General features: G+C 39.6%; 1 protein-coding gene across 1 annotated transcript in view; it reads left to right on the top strand.

The window, feature by feature from the left end:
• MICU2 (mitochondrial calcium uptake 2) overlaps nt 1-17,604 on the top strand; it is a 155,290-nt gene that overhangs the window by 71,037 nt on the left and 66,649 nt on the right. The window contains exon 2 of the mRNA XM_076328105.1: nt 17,330-17,477. Within this exon, the coding sequence (XP_076184220.1) occupies nt 17,330-17,477 (148 nt within the window). The remainder of the gene's footprint in view (nt 1-17,329; nt 17,478-17,604) is intronic.

The raw sequence follows: 17,604 nt of genomic DNA on the forward strand, positions 1-17,604 counted from the left end.
ATATTTCCCTTCTGTTTTTTCTTTCCAGTAAGGTTGATGGTTGGGAAAACATGGAAAAGAATGGCGCAGAGAAATAAACTTACTTGAAGTGAGTTACATTGTAAAACCTTTAGCTAAGCTGTTCTGTCTGTCCAAAATTAATTCCTCTCTTAGTAATAAGCCAATTAATAAAGGCCAGAGTTGGATTTGAAGAACTGTTTGGTGATGTTGCTAATAACATATTGATTGCATTGTCACATTTTAGTACTGTAAAAAAGAAATGGCATTATTATCTCAGATGCTATAGATAAATGCATAATATCCCTATTTTTAAAATTAAGCCAATTCTGCATTTTTACGGTTGCTCCAGCTAGCCTGGTCTTTGCTCTTAACCTGTTCTGGGCTCTTTCTCTGTCTGTCATCCTGAAATTTTGTGGCAAATGGTGAATTAGCACGTGAAAGTCATTCTCTCTGAAAAGATATTGTAGAGAATTTCAGCAGTGTCTTCAATTAGAAAATCAGTTTAGCATGGTAAACATTCTGTCTTCATTGGTTGTGTGAGTTATTTCCAGCGTAAGTTGTATAAGACTTTAACAAATCAGTGGAAGATTCAGTATGTTCTTTTACTTAATGCATGTTGGAATAGGTGTCCAGCTACAGATCCAGAATGATCTGGTTTTCAAGGATGATGGCAAGTACTAGCTAGGAATCAAGTCATCAATTTGTACTTTGAAATTGTGAAATTATAGTGCTGGCTAGTGAATCTTCTCAAGCAGAGCAGGGGAAAACTAACTTGCATTATTTTTAGTTACTACTGTAAACATTTGCAAATAAGCAGTCTGGTTTTGAAAAATGTAGGGATGCCTGAGGTCTTAGGATGTCTCAGAAATTGCTTTTTATTAAAAGAGGTTGGACTCTAGCATTAGAGCTGGAATATAGCATTAATTTGACTCAGTCTGAGTCTTACACAATTTTGTCCCTTTTGAATTAAATGCTGTAGTCAAAAAATTTCACAAAACAAGTCTGAGAGAAAGATAATCTCAAAAACTGAAGAGGAGGAGAAGAGAGAATTGCATCAGATGGAGTTCTGGACCTCCCAAAGAAATGTGATGTTTGTGCTAATAGTCTGCTTCCAAGAATATGGCAGCTTTGATAAATGAAGGAACACTGATAACCACCGAGGTCTTGAAAAAGAAAATCAGCAGATGCTTGATGACCTGCTTAAATGGTACTACATCCTCTACAAAAGCCGTTTAAGGTGCAGCCAGGATGACTGAAAACAACTTTATCTCCGGTACAGAGGAATGTAGCACAGAAAAATGAATGACCTACCAGGTACAGGTTTTTGCTAGATTCAGATGCTGCAGAGAAGAAAATTGTAGTGCTGCATTGTGACCTTGCGGTCTCGCTGAAGGTGCAGCAGTGATGGGCTTTGAAGGGAGGATTGAGAAAACATACTTGAACTTTCATTACAGAAGGAAAGTTCAGAATTAGAGGATGGAATTTATAAACACTAGTAAAAAATGAAGGGTCGTTACAACTCTGCTGTAATCAGGAATACGCTGGTTTTACACTCTGCAATGGCTCCAAATAAAATAAATATTTGTCTGTGTTACCTTATTCACAGTGTTTCATACTGAATTAATTTCAACTTTCAGGATAACTGTTACTGAAATGACTGAATGTGAAAGGGATTGTTTAAATTTCTCTGATATAAATCTCGTGTCCTGGACAATCATCTCCTTGATGTCCCGTTTAGAGGTAGTAAGACATTTTCTCTTTGCCAATAAAGTGTATGTATAAATTAATGAATGCAAGCTTCTGTTACCTGCTGTTGGTGCCCGTAACTCTTTCTCATCTCTTGTTTTCTGTGATTTTTCTGTTAGAGGCTGTCAAAAACTGATTTTAAAAGTTCTGATCTGCACAGCAATCTGCTGGAACTTTTAATTGTCGCTCATTACATTTAATTGTCATATCATTCTTACCAATTTTGAGTATGATGCATTTTACAGTCTATTGAAAACTTAAAATACTACACAAATCTTTGAGTAAATAATGCGTGCTTCGTTCAAAGTAAATATGTCAATTTGAATAAGCAGAATTCTAGATTTCTGAATTTTTGTTTGGAGTATTTTGAGTTTATTGTGAATGTTCTCATTGTGGAAAAGGATGATGTTTAAAATGTTCAGTTAGAAAATGGGAATATCGGAATTTAGATAAAACTTTTACTGTGGTTTCTGTTTTTCTGGACAATGAGTGGCACAGCAGAACTGTGCATCATACGGGTTTCTTAGCTGTCTCTCTTCATCCAGTCTTTCCATGTGTAATCTCTGTGTCAAATGAAAATGCTTTAGAAGAAAAATTCTGCATAGGTAGAAAGTTTAAAAAAATAAACAGGACTAGGAAAAATATGTCTGGTCATTGGTAAATCTAGTGTGTTTTAAGACATGCAAGTTTTACACATAACATTGTCACAAGATCATTGACTCCTACGGAAAACAAATCATTTGTTTAGAAGTGAAGTCAGCAGCTTTATGGAGAAATAAATATAATTTTACAACTTAATTACAATATAAACATTTCTTGTGGTTGCAATGACTTTGTTGTTATTGTTGTATTAATCTTACAGGACATACGGATGTTTGTTTCAGGTCCCTCCTGGGACCTGCTAAATCCTCTGAGCATAACTGGCCCCTCTTCTAAAGAGCTTAACTTTGTTAGCCATTTTTCATCTATGTGACTAAACCTTTAATAAATTTAAAAAAAAAAAAGAAAGAAAGGAAAGCTTTAAAGAGATTCTGGTTTCTTTCTTTTACATGTTGTTATTGTCTGATTAATTTATCTCCGTGGAAGTTTTATCTAATAGTGTTAGTTCACTGTATTTAAAAGTGAAGAATTTCACACTTCCCAGATGCTGTTGAATGCTTTGGGAGGTTTGATGGTGATAGTCTTTTTCTGTGGCAACCTAATCAGTTAACTCCCCATCACTTATGGCACCTTTTTAAGTACCAGGCTCTCTGAGAACTGAGAAAACATCTTGGTGTAACATAGGTAATAATGGGGTTTAAAATCTGATAGACTTTTTGTAGAGTAAAGAGTGTATTGTGACAGATTCAGCTAAGTATTTATTTTTTCAGTTTGGTTGCTTATGCAGAACCTGGAGCATATCTGGCTTTTTTTTTTTTTCCCTCTCGTTTCTTTTTGCCATTTGCATGTGTCTTTGACTTGGAAAATTGTGTTATAAAAGGGTGAGCAGTAATGTGATTACCTTTGTAATGTTCACATTATCACTGAAGGGAATTCTTATTCTTTCTGAACACAGTTTTCCTGTCTTTCCAGCAATCTGTCACGTCTAGGATTCTTATATATTTGTTCTTAAGGGAGTAATATTTTTGAGTATTGCCTACTATTTGGGCTCTTCTTTATTTTAAACAGTGAATTTTTTAAATTTTTTTTATTTCAGAATATTTATAGCAAGCACTTGTGTAGTTGCATGCCGTCTTCTCTTCTGTTGTGTTTTGGTTTGGGGTGGTTTTTTATTAAAAAAAAAGAAAACCACAACAAACCACAAACTGTAAAATTCCTAATTCTTTTACTAGTAAATGTTTTTATGTAGCTTTGCTGTGTAAAGCCATCATACCAGTGTACAACTGGTATGATGTACAGTGACCTGTGATACTGTTAAATATACGTGTGGATTAAAACAAGAGCCTTAAAGCACCACCTTGTAGATCTTGTGACCAAGGAGATCTCTCTTTCCATGAAGAATAAATTCAGGGCTCCTGTCTCAGTTGAGCACCAGCCAGCAGAACTTTTTTCCAAGATTCACCACATTTTTTAACTATCTGAGTTTTCTTTATGTCAAAGCCTTCAAAAAGGGACACTGAAGTTTGGAGACATTCATAACATCTCCAAGTTTCTTTTAAAGTATTTGCAGGCTGACTAAATAGAAGCACTCATTTACAGAGACCGATGACAGCTAGCATATATGATGCTCGCATATTTAACATTGTCATCTTTTTTTTCATTCTCTGATAGTATAATATAAGCATTTTTAAGCCTTATGTAGGCGTCCTGTTTGGTTTGGTTTGAGTTGTATTTACTCTTCTATACAGAAACATAGTTCTTAGTCCAGAAAGATGAAATCACAGGATATTTCTGCTTTGGGGGTTCTTGTCCTTGGTAGAGAAGTAGTTGTAAGTCCATAGGTTCTGCCGCTGCATGGTTGGTTTTCATCAGTGCTGTGTTAGCCTGGTCAGTAACTGCAACACAGGGTGTATTTCTTGTAATGCAGTCCCAGTGTTGTGATGAAAATTCCCTGGCAGGGCAAGTCCAAAGTACCTAGGTTAAAAATTAACAGGATTTGCATTTTAATGCGTAATTATATTTGGCATGCAGCGTGTTTCAGTGACTGATACAGGAATCTAAGGCTGTTCTACATCTATTTTTATGGAAGGCACCATGTATTCAGCCACTGTTTAAAACATTTTGGATGTGCAAACATGTTAACAATAGCGCTTAAACAAGATTGGTATTCTGAAACGTGTTTCAAAAACATGCAAGCGACAGCCTTCTCCGATGACAGGGAGGCAGTTTCTTTCACAGTGTTTCCCTTGAAGCACATATATTGTCTGTAAAATACCATGCCGGTGTAATGCCTTTTCAGGAATGCTTTTGGCACGTTGTTGCAAACGTAGGGTGTACAGAACTATTGGAAGGGTATGTAACCATTGACAGGGCACTTTGAAGTTGTTTTAAAAAGCTTATAAGACCAACTCTGATACATTTCTGGTATTCTTTTTTTTTTTTTTAATTGAGCTTTTCTCCTCCCATTATCACTAAACTCCCTACTATCTTGATTCCCATTCCATTGTATTTACCACTTCTTGCTCAGCCCTGACACAGGTTATGGTAGCCGCCATCTTTCTAGTCTCTTTTATTCATACATGGACATGGATATATTTAAATCTGCGCAACCATTAAATGCTAACACAATACATCTGTTTAATTACAAAAAAAAAAGTCTTGAAAATTTAACCACTTTGGGTTTTTATTGTTTAACTCTTGACTGTCTTCTTACATACTGCTACATCAAATCTAGGTCCCTTATCCTCAGCTTTTCATCTCTTTAATTTTCTTTGGAACTTGTACTGCTTATTTTAATTATTGGAAAGTAATTTTCCCTTCTTGTCATCTTCTCCCAGTCTTGGTTTTGGACATGCATTCTCTTAGGTCCTTGTGCTTAGGTCGGTCTACTACATCTACCATTAAACAGTTTATTTTCTCCTTTAAATTCTTACTTATAAGCAATGAGTCAAGAATTCATTTGTCTTCTGGTTCAGAACAAAAACTGGTCTAGCATTCAACTACCTACTATTAAAGCCGTTAACTTTCTTCCTGTCTGTACAGTTGTTACAGGACCAAGCACTATGACAGTAAAAAGCTTTTAAAGCCAGAAAGCATCAGGTAAATATATAGCACCATGCAGTTGGCATGAGTTGGACTGCAAAAATTCCCACAGTTTGAAGTTGTACTTCTCAAACTCAGACATATATAGTCCCATTTTGAAGGGCCTGCAGTTAAACTGAACTGCCATGTAATAAATGGATTATCTCTTGATGTAGTTCAGAACAGATCAAGTAGACCTACTATCTGAGTTACCCAAACAAAGCGAGAAGCTATTTGAAAAGGGCATATGGTTTCCTTCTACAGCACAAGTACACATAAGTAAACTCCTATTAACTTGAAGAGTCCTGAAGATCTGCAAGCCCAGGGTAAGCAAAAAGTTCAGATGGCTTAGAGCATCTCCCAGCTCCTCCTGAGAAGATGTGCCAAGAGGCAGTCCGTACATCATTTGAATTGAGAAGGGGGAGGAAAAAATAAAGATGATATGGCATTTTAGAGGCAAATAGTTAAGCTCCATGTATTGATTACACATTTGCACATAGCATCTTTCACAAATACCTAGCTCTTCTTACCTTTAAAGATAAATGTATTCGTGTCTTCACATTTTAACTGCACTTTAATGTGCAGTGACTGACTGAAAAAGATCAGTGTGAAGTAGGTACAACACATTTTTCACTTAAATCCACTGACTGTCAAATACAATAGCAGTGTGATGAGCTTTCCGAGAAAGCTGTATGAACATGTTTCCTGGGCGTGTTGCCTTTGAGGTGTCTATGTGGTCCACCCGCCACTCTGTATGTATTTAGTACTTCTGTACCAGAGTGTTCGAGCGGTGTGTCAGCCTCGGTGGGGGAATGTGTAAGCTGGGCGGTGTGATAACTTGCAAGTTGAGGTGTAAATGTATGGTTTGTTAAATGAACTGGTTCTCTGGCTTGTTAGAGCTTGGGCACCTTATCTGTCTTCGTTATATTCTGTTAGTGGAAATGTGTTAGTTTCCGACTTCTTTTTAAGTTTATGTTTAAAAATGAGCTCAGCTAAGGCTGCAATTTCCCTAATTGAATAGTGAAATTAAAAAAAACTTATAAACTGAAACTGTTTTCTGTATTATCCTTATATTTGGGTTAATTCTCTATTTGGTATGGGTTCTAGTAACAGTGGAAGACCTGTTCTGTGTGCACCAGTTTAGTCTGAACTCAGTGAAATATAGAGTGGGAGAGAAAAATTAAAACCAAAAATGCCAGGGGTTTAGATGCATATAAACTGTTCAGCTGCTGCTTCAAATGTAACCGTCACTAATTAGTACTAGCACAGCAGAATTGTCTAAGCAGCTATTTGAAAGAAAGAAGGGGAGTGGCACCTGTTAGTGCATAGAAAGGGCTTCATCTAATTTTGGAGTATTTGTATTCAGCAGTGTAACCTCAGTATTTGTATTCAGCAGTGAAGTGTATTCATTCAGAGTAACCAGACATAAGGCTATTGCATTCTCATTCTCCGCTTGTCCTTCTTTTAGCAGTCTGCTCTCTGTCTCAGAAGTAGCTCCTGAGGAGGTATTTTAATCTTTTGTCCATTTCATATTTAGGGATTTCAAGACTGTTAGAGCTTTTAGGAACATAGTTGTTTGTTTAGTTTCACATTGCTAAACAGTCATTCAAATACTTAGAACTTATTTCCAAACAGAAATCTGTACTTTTTTTTCCTCTTCTTTCCTGGCTTACTTTATGTCCGGGCTTGCCGTTTGATCTGCAAGGTCAAAAAATACAACGTTGAAAAAAGTTACACAGATCAATTCGCTTCATAAGTATGTTTTGCTTCTGATCTTATTCTGATCAAGCTGAAGCTTGATGTTGGTTTTGGTAACTGATGCGTTTGATTGAGACTCTGCATAATACATGGCTCATGTTCAAACTACTTTTGCATATACTTATAGAAGCTTTCTTAAATATTACAATCTTGAGCTTTCTGTAAGTCACATATTTCTATCGAATGGATTTCTTGTCAGAACCCTTTTTCATCTAGAAATTATTGCATCGTATGAAACTTTCAAACCTTGAGCTCCAAGCATTATCCTCTGTGCATTCAGCTTGCATGCTGGGTATGTTAACATGTGCAGCAGGGTTTGAGGTTAAGTTACATTTTCTGTTATTTTGACCATTTCAGATTACATTGAGTTGAAATTGAGATACGATAATGACACAAGTTAACTGCAAAGTTTTCATCAGCCGTACAGAAATTTGATACAAAGTTGCTAAATCCATCTGTAGATCTAGTGTGAATTAATGGATGCAAACCTAAGGCTCCCAGAGAGCCTGCTGGCACCAACTGGATTTTAATTACATCCCACACATTGGTTTAGTTATCCTTATAGCAGGTAAAATGAGTGATGCAAGTTCACCCTTCCAGATCAGGGAAGGGAAAAAAAGCATACATCCTCTTTTTGGAGGAGGGAAAAAAAAGTTGTATAGCTTAATTTTTTTTTTTTTTCCAAGGGAAAGGGAAAGTGGAAGAAGGTGCATAGATAATGGAGGAAAGAAAGGCAGTGAAAGGATACAAAGAGGCAAAATAAGTAAATTATATGGAGAGGAGTAGAGTGAAGAAAGAAAAATTATGTTGGGAAAAATTAACTGGAAAATGTAGACTATTTTATAAGCCGAAAAAATTAAGATGGAAAACATAAAAGGTGCAGGCACATCAAACCACCAAATTCTGTGCAAAGGGAGAAAAAGTAAAATGAAAGAAAGTGGAAGACATAATTTTAAGTTTAAAGGACAGATAAGTGTATATGCTTATTTTAAGTCATTTCTGACTCATAATCAGCTGCAAATATTTGAGTTTGTACACAAGTACTTACATTTTGAATGGATGCAGAATTTGTTTAGCAGTGTTACCAAAATCACATCACAGTGATCAGCAGTGTTACAAAAATCACAGGTAAGGGTTATCAAGGTTTTATTTATGTAACCTTTCAATTTTATTTAATGTATTTTTTAAAAAAATAGTTCAAAGATACAGTAAATACAAGGTTTTGACTTGACTTAAGCTTGCTATTTTTCGTACCAAAAAAATCAAAGCCAAAAATTGAACACCATGAATTCTTTACTGGCATCCTAAATTAAGAGACTGATAAACAGATTCATTACATCAATCTGAAAATTAATTGTAAGAAGTAATGTTGTTGCCCTTAGGCATTTCTCAGTGCAGGAAGCCAAGAAGGAAACCATAGTCTTTGGTAATGCTTACAGACGCCAGTAGCTGGTCAGCTGCTGATCCCTTGCCATGTTGACTGCAGAGAAAAACACTTGCATCCTTCTAGAGCCCTTTTTATGTCATTCAATTCTAATTTACCATCAACTGTCATAGCTTTACCATGGACATGCTCAAATCGGTGTTGGAGGCTTGACATAAAACCACAAAGGCAACTAAATTCCAAGTTGAAGCTGAAACTTCATTCTTAATTCACTCGGTTGTGCGGGGGGTGCTGTGGAGCATGTGGGAACACCCAGTGTTTGAAGCCCCGGCTGTACCCACACACAATAGAACGAGTTAAGGATGGAATTTCAGCCCGAGCCTTAAGGTTAATGCAGCATAGCTCTTTCTGGTTTGATTTCTTCTTATATGACACTATTAAAGACAAAAATAAGCCCAAGTCATTCTCAGAGTCATTTTAAATTATGCTTACAAGAATCTTGTGCAAGCAATAGTAATAGATTCTTCTCACCCATTGCTTCTTAGTAAATTTGAATTTTTGTATCCTGCTTGCTTTGAGTTTGCACTGTTGGAAACTGCTGAGGTGTTAGATTACAGATACCTTAATATCTGAAGTCCAGCCTTAAATACATAATTGTTTCCTACAGTGTACCTGTCTTTACTTGAAACTTATTTTGTGGAATAGAATTAAAGAGGAAAACTCTGCTTTTTGCCCTGTACGTGCATTTTTATGAGCAAAATGAGCTTTGACAGTGTCGTTAGAAACGTCAGGAATGTCAAATGTTTTTTATCTGAAGAACTCCTTGGATGACTCAGGAAAAAGTACTTGGAAATTAGTCAGGACTTGACTGACGTGGGAAGGATACTGAATTGTTGAGAGCAAGCTTGCTCCCCTATGCATGCTTTAGATTGGTACTTTAAAAGAAGATCAAACTTAATTTTAAGTGATTGAATCAGGCTTTTCTTCAGAACATAATTTTTATTTAATCTTTGGTTAGGCGTTTGGAATAGTGATTAGAATAGTTATTCAGTCATTTATCCCTTCTCAGAGCAAATGAGAGTTATGCTTCTAATCTTTTTTTCAAAAATCCATAGCGCTCTAATTCTTCCCATGTATTTCCATCCTTTACCAACTGTCTTCGGTGGGTCCGGCATCCCTGCTTGCTGAAGACATGCAGAGATACGTATTGGTGAAGAGAACAATGGTGAAGGAGCGGGATACAGGTTTTAAAAGAGCATGTAAGCTACTGCTGTAGACTTGTCTATATTTTACATTTAGCCATATGACATGGCCTGTACCTGCTTCAGGATGCCCGTCTCCCCTTTTCTGAGACAGTAGATCTGCTTTTGCTCAGGGTTAGGGGCTGTCCTAAACCATAGTTTCAGGAATAACTTGATCACTGGCAATAGTAGTCCAGAAACAGCAAACAATTTGGTGGAAAGAAGTGATATAGTTAAAGCAAGTTATGCTCCAGAACACCTTCTGAAATTATTATTTTGATTTGGAGAATAATCATAGTAAAGTGTTATGCTCATATTTTTTATTTAGGTTATGAGAGTGGTTTTGTGTGGTGAAATGGAGAACTGAGGCAGTATGAGGGTTGTAGTTGGCAGTGTGGCTAACAAAAGTGTGATGACCAAAATATGAGAAAGATGTCTCTCAAAGCTTAATTAAATGCTGGCAGTATGTTTAAGGAAGAAATTAAGAAGAGTAAGAATAAGATCATCAGTACTGATCTTTAAAGGGCAAACATCCAGCTACATTCAATTTAATTAAAATTGCAGAAATAATTGTATTGAATATTTTTGTCAAATTATAAATTATATGGCTTACACCTGAAGTCATCACTTTTTCGATGTCGTTACAACTTGATTGTGAATTTCTAGTCTCTGATGCCAAATGTAGCAGGTTCAAGTCCTTAATTGATATTAAACCAATTTGAACGGTATTATTGTTGGTTTTGGAAAACATTGTGAGAAAGGTGGCAATTGAAGGGGCTTATGTCATCATGATGTGCTATTTGAGTATGTGGCCACTGATGCTACCTGCCTTCACTCTGGACGGTAAAAATCTCTATATTCCTTACACACTTTCTATTCTGGCTGAAGTGTGTAACACCCCTGCTGCCACTTCTTCTCCTCTGAGCTTCCACCCTCTGGTACATGTGCCTGGATTTTCAGTCTCTCATTTTACAAAATTGTGCAAACGTGTTTGGTGGGAAGGAAGGTCAGCTTTTTTTGTGGTGCTCTATCCCTCCCTGCATCTTCTGAACTGTCTGTCCAGACAGCTAAAAAAAGTCCCTATAATTGCACTCCAGAACTGCCATTCTTGCCACTTGTTATAGAGGGGGCCTGGATTAACCACATTTAATGGAGATGCTGGTGGTGTAGCTGTATGAATCTCCAGTGGAGAGCCCAGCTCAGTCATCTTGATAACTTCCGTGTAGGCACTGGCAGGTTGCTATTAGGTCCCCCTGAAGCTTTCTCTTCTCCGGGTTGAAAAAGCCCAGTTCCCTCAGCTTCCAGATGTTCTGTAGTAAAAAGGATCTTAATAAAAACTTTCAGATTTTTTTTTTCCCTTAGGTTTTGTGCAGATTACAGAGCCACTTGGGGTAATTTCAGTCTTTACTCTCATAACCATTGAGGGGGGTAAAACTTATTCAGCATTTCTGAAATATTTTGATAGGCTTTTTATTTGTCTGTACGTGTTTCTCTCCCAGACCTTCACTGAGGTCTGCCTTGTGCTCCTCCATAAGTTAAAGTGCAAAATAATGGGGTATGAGATAATTGCAAACATTTTGCTTTCATGTTATACTTCTGCACTCCTGAATGTTGCACAGTCTTTTTTTTTTTTTTTCCTTTAACATTAACATACTTGGGAGTATGCTGTAGAGGCTGTCACAGTAACCATGCTAAAACATGGGGGGAAAGCAGAATTAAAGATACCTGTCATAGTAAAGATGGCAGGTCAGCTTTGTAGCTGGTGTAAGTTGTTTTTACTGCCATTGGAGTGCCATGAATTTTCAGTCTGAGGGCCACACGCTGTTCAGAAGTAGTAAGCAGTTACACATGAGAAGCTGAGCTCTAGCCTAGCTCGTGCTGAGCTCATGCTGGTGTCCAGAGGGGTCAGAGTGCTTTTAGCAGACACTGAGCTTCTCATACAGTGGCAGGACATCAGGAATTTTGCAAAAGCTTTGAAAACAAAGTAGGAGATGGCACAGCTGATTCATTTCATCCTGTAAAGTTTACTTATCTCATTTGTGCTAGTATTTGAAGCTGACTTTTGTAAGAAATGACCCTTGTTCCCAAGGCTGTTTTGCAAATCAGGGATGCTAGTTTCATGAAAAGAAAGGGGCTTGATGAATCTGTAGTCACACATTATAATAATGCTGATGGGTACACGTTCTCTTCCAAATACAAGGCACACTTCAGTTAATGTGTGAACTTATACCTATCTATTTCAGTTAAAATTGTGGATTGCTGAAATTCAGTGCTTTGATATCAGTAACAAGTTTAGCTTTAGACAGAATTCAGACAAATACTGCAAGACTTACGAAACTTGAAAATCCAGTTGGTTTGAAGACATTGTAGGATTAGCTCTTTACTTCTTGTCTAAACTTTTTTATTTTGTATTTGTGCAGAAAGATTGCTTTTCATTCCATAATTTTAGTTAAAGGACAACTGTGAAGCAATTTTCCATTTTTTTTTTAAATTTGCCATCGGGCAAAAATTGCTCATGTTATTATAAGAAGGAGGTGATTTTAATAACAATGCTGCATGTTAATACCCAGCAACTATGAACTATTCATTTGATATCTGCATCCTTTGTTGAATCTTGTTAACTAAGCAATTACAGAGTCACTTGTCCCCCAAAGTTTTAAAAAGAATAAGCTAACGTTCTCATTAGATTAGATTTATTTTTAAACAGTGTCTTCCAGAATGTACAGATCTGAATCATAGAACAGCAGCAGTGCAGCTTGTGTTGTAGGCCATGATGAAGCTCCATACTATGTAAGAAGCTTAAAGCAGTGATATTGATACGAAATGGTCATATCTAAAACAAAGCAAACCTTGCCTTGAGATACTTAGAAGTAGCCCTCATTCTCCTTGCATATCAGAATGACTGTTTTAATTCTAAATTACGAGTATTTTGGTTTTTTTCTTGTTGGTCCCCTCACCTTCATTGAAACCTGAGGTTTGAGGGAAGCAAACACGCTACAAGGGGAAACTAAAATTGACTATAACAAGGTGCTTGTATCATTCAGTGAAGTATTCTAACAAGTGCTTAATGCTAACACAAAGGTGCACGGCGTGGGATTAAATGGCAAGTTGCAGCCTTCTATTTAGAACTATAGTTAAGTATAATATAATATATTATGGTAATAATTGTATCCAGGCTATGGCTATAGGTTTGCCAGTTGTACCCCTTGTCTTGAGATCCCCAAATTGTATGAACATATGGTCCCCATATCCAGTTAGGGACCATGGTGGGTAGAGAAAAAGGAAACATAATGAGACAAAGTTGAAATGCTCCATCCTCCTCTCTGATGTCTCATTGTCCACTGACCTGTTCTTTCACACTTTCTTAGTGTGAAATAACTATTGATTAGTTATTGGCCACAGCTTGAGTTCCACCCTCCTGTTCCTAGAGTGCTTCACTTCGAAGGAGTTGGTCATTACTCTCAGGGTAGTGGGTCCCATTATTTGGAGCTACCTGTATCAATATCAGTCCTCCATCTCTTTCCTCTACTTCGTAAGCCTGACACCAAACCTAATGTTTTTTATTTTAACTTCAGAGCCCTGTCTGAGAGCTAGAAGCTATCGTCCCAAAACTGCTTATATGTTCATCATATCAGCTAGCTCCCCTGCTGTCTTTGCCACTTCATACCAAAGTCCTGGCATGTTGTCAGCTGGGTGGAGGAAATGTAACTGCTAGTGCTTGATTCTGCAATTGTTGGAACTCAGCAGAGGAGACTGAATTAGCAGTCCCCATCCTGGAGAAATAGTAATTTAAAACTAAAGTGTCAGAAATCTGATCACAGCTTTTAAGTAGTTCAGAAAGTCTTGTTCCCTTCTTGCTTGCCCACTCCCTGGATGTGTGTACACAAACACACAGGCGCCCCATTACCTAGAATCATAGAATCATTAAGGTTGGAAAAGACCTCTAAGATCATCGAGTCCAACCGTCAACCCAACACCACCATGCCCACTAAACCATGTCCCTAAGTGCCTCATCTACATGTCTTTTAAATACCTCCAGGGATGGGGACTCAACCACTTCCCTGCGCAGCCTGTTCCAATGTTTAACCACTCTTTCAGTACAGAAATTTTTCCTCACGTCCAATCTAAACCTCCCCTGGCGCAACTGGAGGCCATTTCCTCTCGTCCTATCGCTAGTTACTTGGGAGAAGAGACTGACACCCACCTCGCTACAACCTCCTTTCAGGTAGTTGTAGAGAGCAATGAGGTCTCCCCTCAGCCTCCTTTTCTCCAGGCTAAACAACTCCAGTTCCCTCAGCTGCTCCTCATAAGACTTGTTCTCCAGACCCCTCACCAGCCTCGTTGCCCTTCTCTGGACACGCTCCAGCACCTCAATGTCCTTCTTGTAGTGAGGGGCCCAAAACTGAACACAGTATTCGAGGTGCGGCCTCACCAGGGCCGAGTACAGGGGCACGATCACTTCCCTACTCCTGCTGGCCACACTAGTTCTGATACAGGCCAGGATGCCATTGGCCTTCTTGGCCGCCTGGGCACACTGCTGGCTCATGTTCAGCCAGCTGTCAACCAGCACCCCCAGGTCCTTTTCCGCGGGGCAGCTTTCCAGCCACTCTTCCCCAAGCCTGTAGCGCTGCATGGGGTTGTTGTGGCCAAAGTGCAGGACCCGGCACTTGGCTTTGTTGAACCTCATACAGTTGGCCTTGGCCCATCGATCCAGCCTGTCCAGGTCCCTCTGCAGAGCCTTCCTACCCTCGAGCAGATCAACACTCCCACCCAACTTGGTGTCCTCTGCAAACTGACTGAGGGTGCACTCGATCCCCTCATCCAGATCATTGATGAAGATATTGAACAAGACCAGCCCCAAAACTGAGCCCTGGGGAACACCGCTCGTGACTGGCCGCCAACTGGATGTAACTCCATTCACCACAACCCTCTGGGCCCGGCCGTCCAGCCAGTTTTTGACCCAGCGTAGAGTACACCTGTCTAAGCCGTGAGCCGCCAGCTTCTCTAGGAGAATGCTGTGGGAGACGGTGTCAAAGGCTTTACTGAAGTCCAGGTAGACCACATCCACAGCCTTTCCCTCATCCATTAGGCGGGTCACCTGGTCATAGAAGGAGATCAGGTTGGTCAAGCAGGACCTGCCCTTCATGAACCCGTGCTGGCTGGGCCTGATCCTCTGGTTGTCCCGCACATGCCTTGTGAGCGCCCTCAAGATGAACCGCTCCATAATCTTCCCCGGCACCGAGGTCAGGCTGACAGGCCTGTAGTTCCCCGGATCCTCCTTCCGGCCCTTCTTGTAGATGGGTGTCACATTGGCAAGCCTCCAGTCGTCCAGGACCTCCCCCATTAACCAGGACTGCTGATAAATGATGGAGAGTGGCTTGGCGAGCTCCTCCGCCAGCTCCCTCAGCACTCTCGGGTGGATCCCATCCAGCCCCATAGACTTGTGAGCATCCAGGTGGTGTAGCAGGTCGTTGACTGCTTCCTCTTGGATTATGGGGGGTTCATCCTGCTCGCCGTCCCTGTCTTCCAGCTCAGGGGGCTGAATACCCTGAGGATAATTGGTCTGACTATTAAAGACTGAGGCAAAGAAGGCATTGAGTACCTCAGCCTTTTCCTCAACCTCGGTGACAATGTTCCCCCCTGCATCCAATACAGGATGGAGATTCTCCTTGGCTCTCTTTGTCATTAATATATTTGTAAAAACATTTTTTGTTGTCTTTCACGACAGCGGCCAGATTGCGTTCTAGCTGGGCTTTTGCCTTTCTCATTTCCTCTCTGCGTGACCTAACGAGATCCCTGTACTCTTCTTGAGTCGCCTGCCCCTTCTTCCACAAGTGGGTAAACTCTCCTTTTTTTCCTGAGTCCCAGCAAGAGCTCCCCGTTCAGCCAGGCTGGTCGTCTTCCCCGCCCGTTCTTCTTACCGCGTATAGGGACAGCCTTTAAGACTTCCTTCTTGCTACCTGCTACGCTATTTGCAAATATCTGTGCATGTTCCCAATTTTCATAACAACCTCCCATGCAGCTGGGTGCCTATTACCTTGCATGTCGCTATAACCAGTGCTGACTTCAGCAAAACCAGGTGAGGTGTTCCCACTGGTCTCCACCCTCCTCCATTCACATACTGTCTGCCTGTCTGCATCCCACAGTTCGCCCCATGAACACACTCAGCACAGCAGACCCTGTGTTCTAACATCAACTGGTGAGAGCCTGGCTGCACCTGCAGCTGGTCTGAGTGTAATCAGGAGCTGCTTACACTGCCCTGTCTCAGGAATAACCGAGTTTGCAAAATGCAGCATACAGCAGCGCTGTACTGAACTGCTCAAATGCCAAGCAGTCCATAGGAACGATCCAGAAACTGAAAACTGCATAAACGAATAGCGATCGTTTGCTGGAAGATGTGATGCAGCACCTTGGTAGGCCATGCCCTAGGCTGTATACGCTCATCTGCATCGCACACCGAGTAATACCACGGGCACTGAGCTAGCTGCAGATCCATCTTGCTGTTTACTGACTTGTTTCAAGTATGTGCAGTTTGGGATCTTGGTACTTAGCCTTGCATTTTCTTGCTTTTCCTTCACTCTCACACCTTTGAACAGTCCTAAAATTGAGTGATGCTGCTGGTGGTAAAATTGTTCCATGATTAATGTTCAAATACACACAGTGTGTTCTGAATTTTCAAGTGTCTCGTTTTCCTGCTGTCACTATCTCTGAAATCCAAAAATGTAAATGTCTCTCTTTCACTGTGTCTGTGTCCTTTCTTGCTGCCAGTAAGTGCTGTTACTACTTGCCAGTGTTGTCAACTTGTATGATTTTGATCATGAGTCTTTCAATATTTAAGGGGGGGGGGGAGATTTGGAAGTTTTTTGTTTGCTTGACTAGTTGAATCTTTGGGTTTGGCGATAGGATCTCTGACTCTTTGTCGGTGTTTTCATTGCTTTTCCCGTTTTTCTAATTTCTCTGAAAGATAGGCCCATATTTAAACTAGAATATCATTATTCTCCCATCTTAGGAGTTGCTCCGCAACTTGGTAATTAACTTCAGGAGTGGATCATTTGCATGGAGGCAGAGCACATTTCAACCTTTGCTGAGCCAGTCACTAACCTGGCAAAATACTATTTGCTGTTTGGTCAGTTTAGTTTTTTGTTGAGTTAGTGAGCTGAATTTGGCTCAGCAGGAGTCCAATAAGTAGCAGAGCTAGCAAAGGAGGAGGTGCAGGACCCTATGGCCAAGAGCAGGGGAGTGGGAAGCAAGGGCAGCCTTTGGTGACAGCAAGCCATTAATTTGGCTCAGCTGTGTTGTTAAGGCATGCTCTCAGTGAAGCCAAAAAATACTTTGAATGTCATATAAGCATGTCATTCACTAAGACTGTGCCATAAGAGCTTTAATTCCTGGTAGTCTCTTGTTGTGGTTACCCACAAAATATTGAGGTTAATCAAGATAGGATATAGCATTCTTTCTAATTACAGAGTTGGCCTACAAATGCAAGCATCTTTCTGTATGGATTTTTTTTCTGTTTCAGAAGGAAGATGTCATTAATGCGGAAAGGGACGAAAGACTGTCTCTTCGGAAGCATCGTTTCATGCATTTTGCATCAGTGGAATATGAAGGAGAATGTTACATGACACCAAGAGATTTCTTGTTCTCAGTAATGTTTGATCAAGTGGAACGTAAGTTGTTTTCTCATCATTTTATTTGTGAAGGAAAAGAAACTTGCCCTTAAAGATGTAATTTGCAAATTACTGGGATAAGATCCTTTATCTGACATAAATCAGCAGAAGCCAGTTTATAAATGTT

The sequence above is a fragment of the Aptenodytes patagonicus genome, chromosome 1, assembly GCF_965638725.1.
Source record: "Aptenodytes patagonicus chromosome 1, bAptPat1.pri.cur, whole genome shotgun sequence".
Lineage (NCBI taxonomy): Eukaryota > Metazoa > Chordata > Aves > Sphenisciformes > Spheniscidae > Aptenodytes > Aptenodytes patagonicus.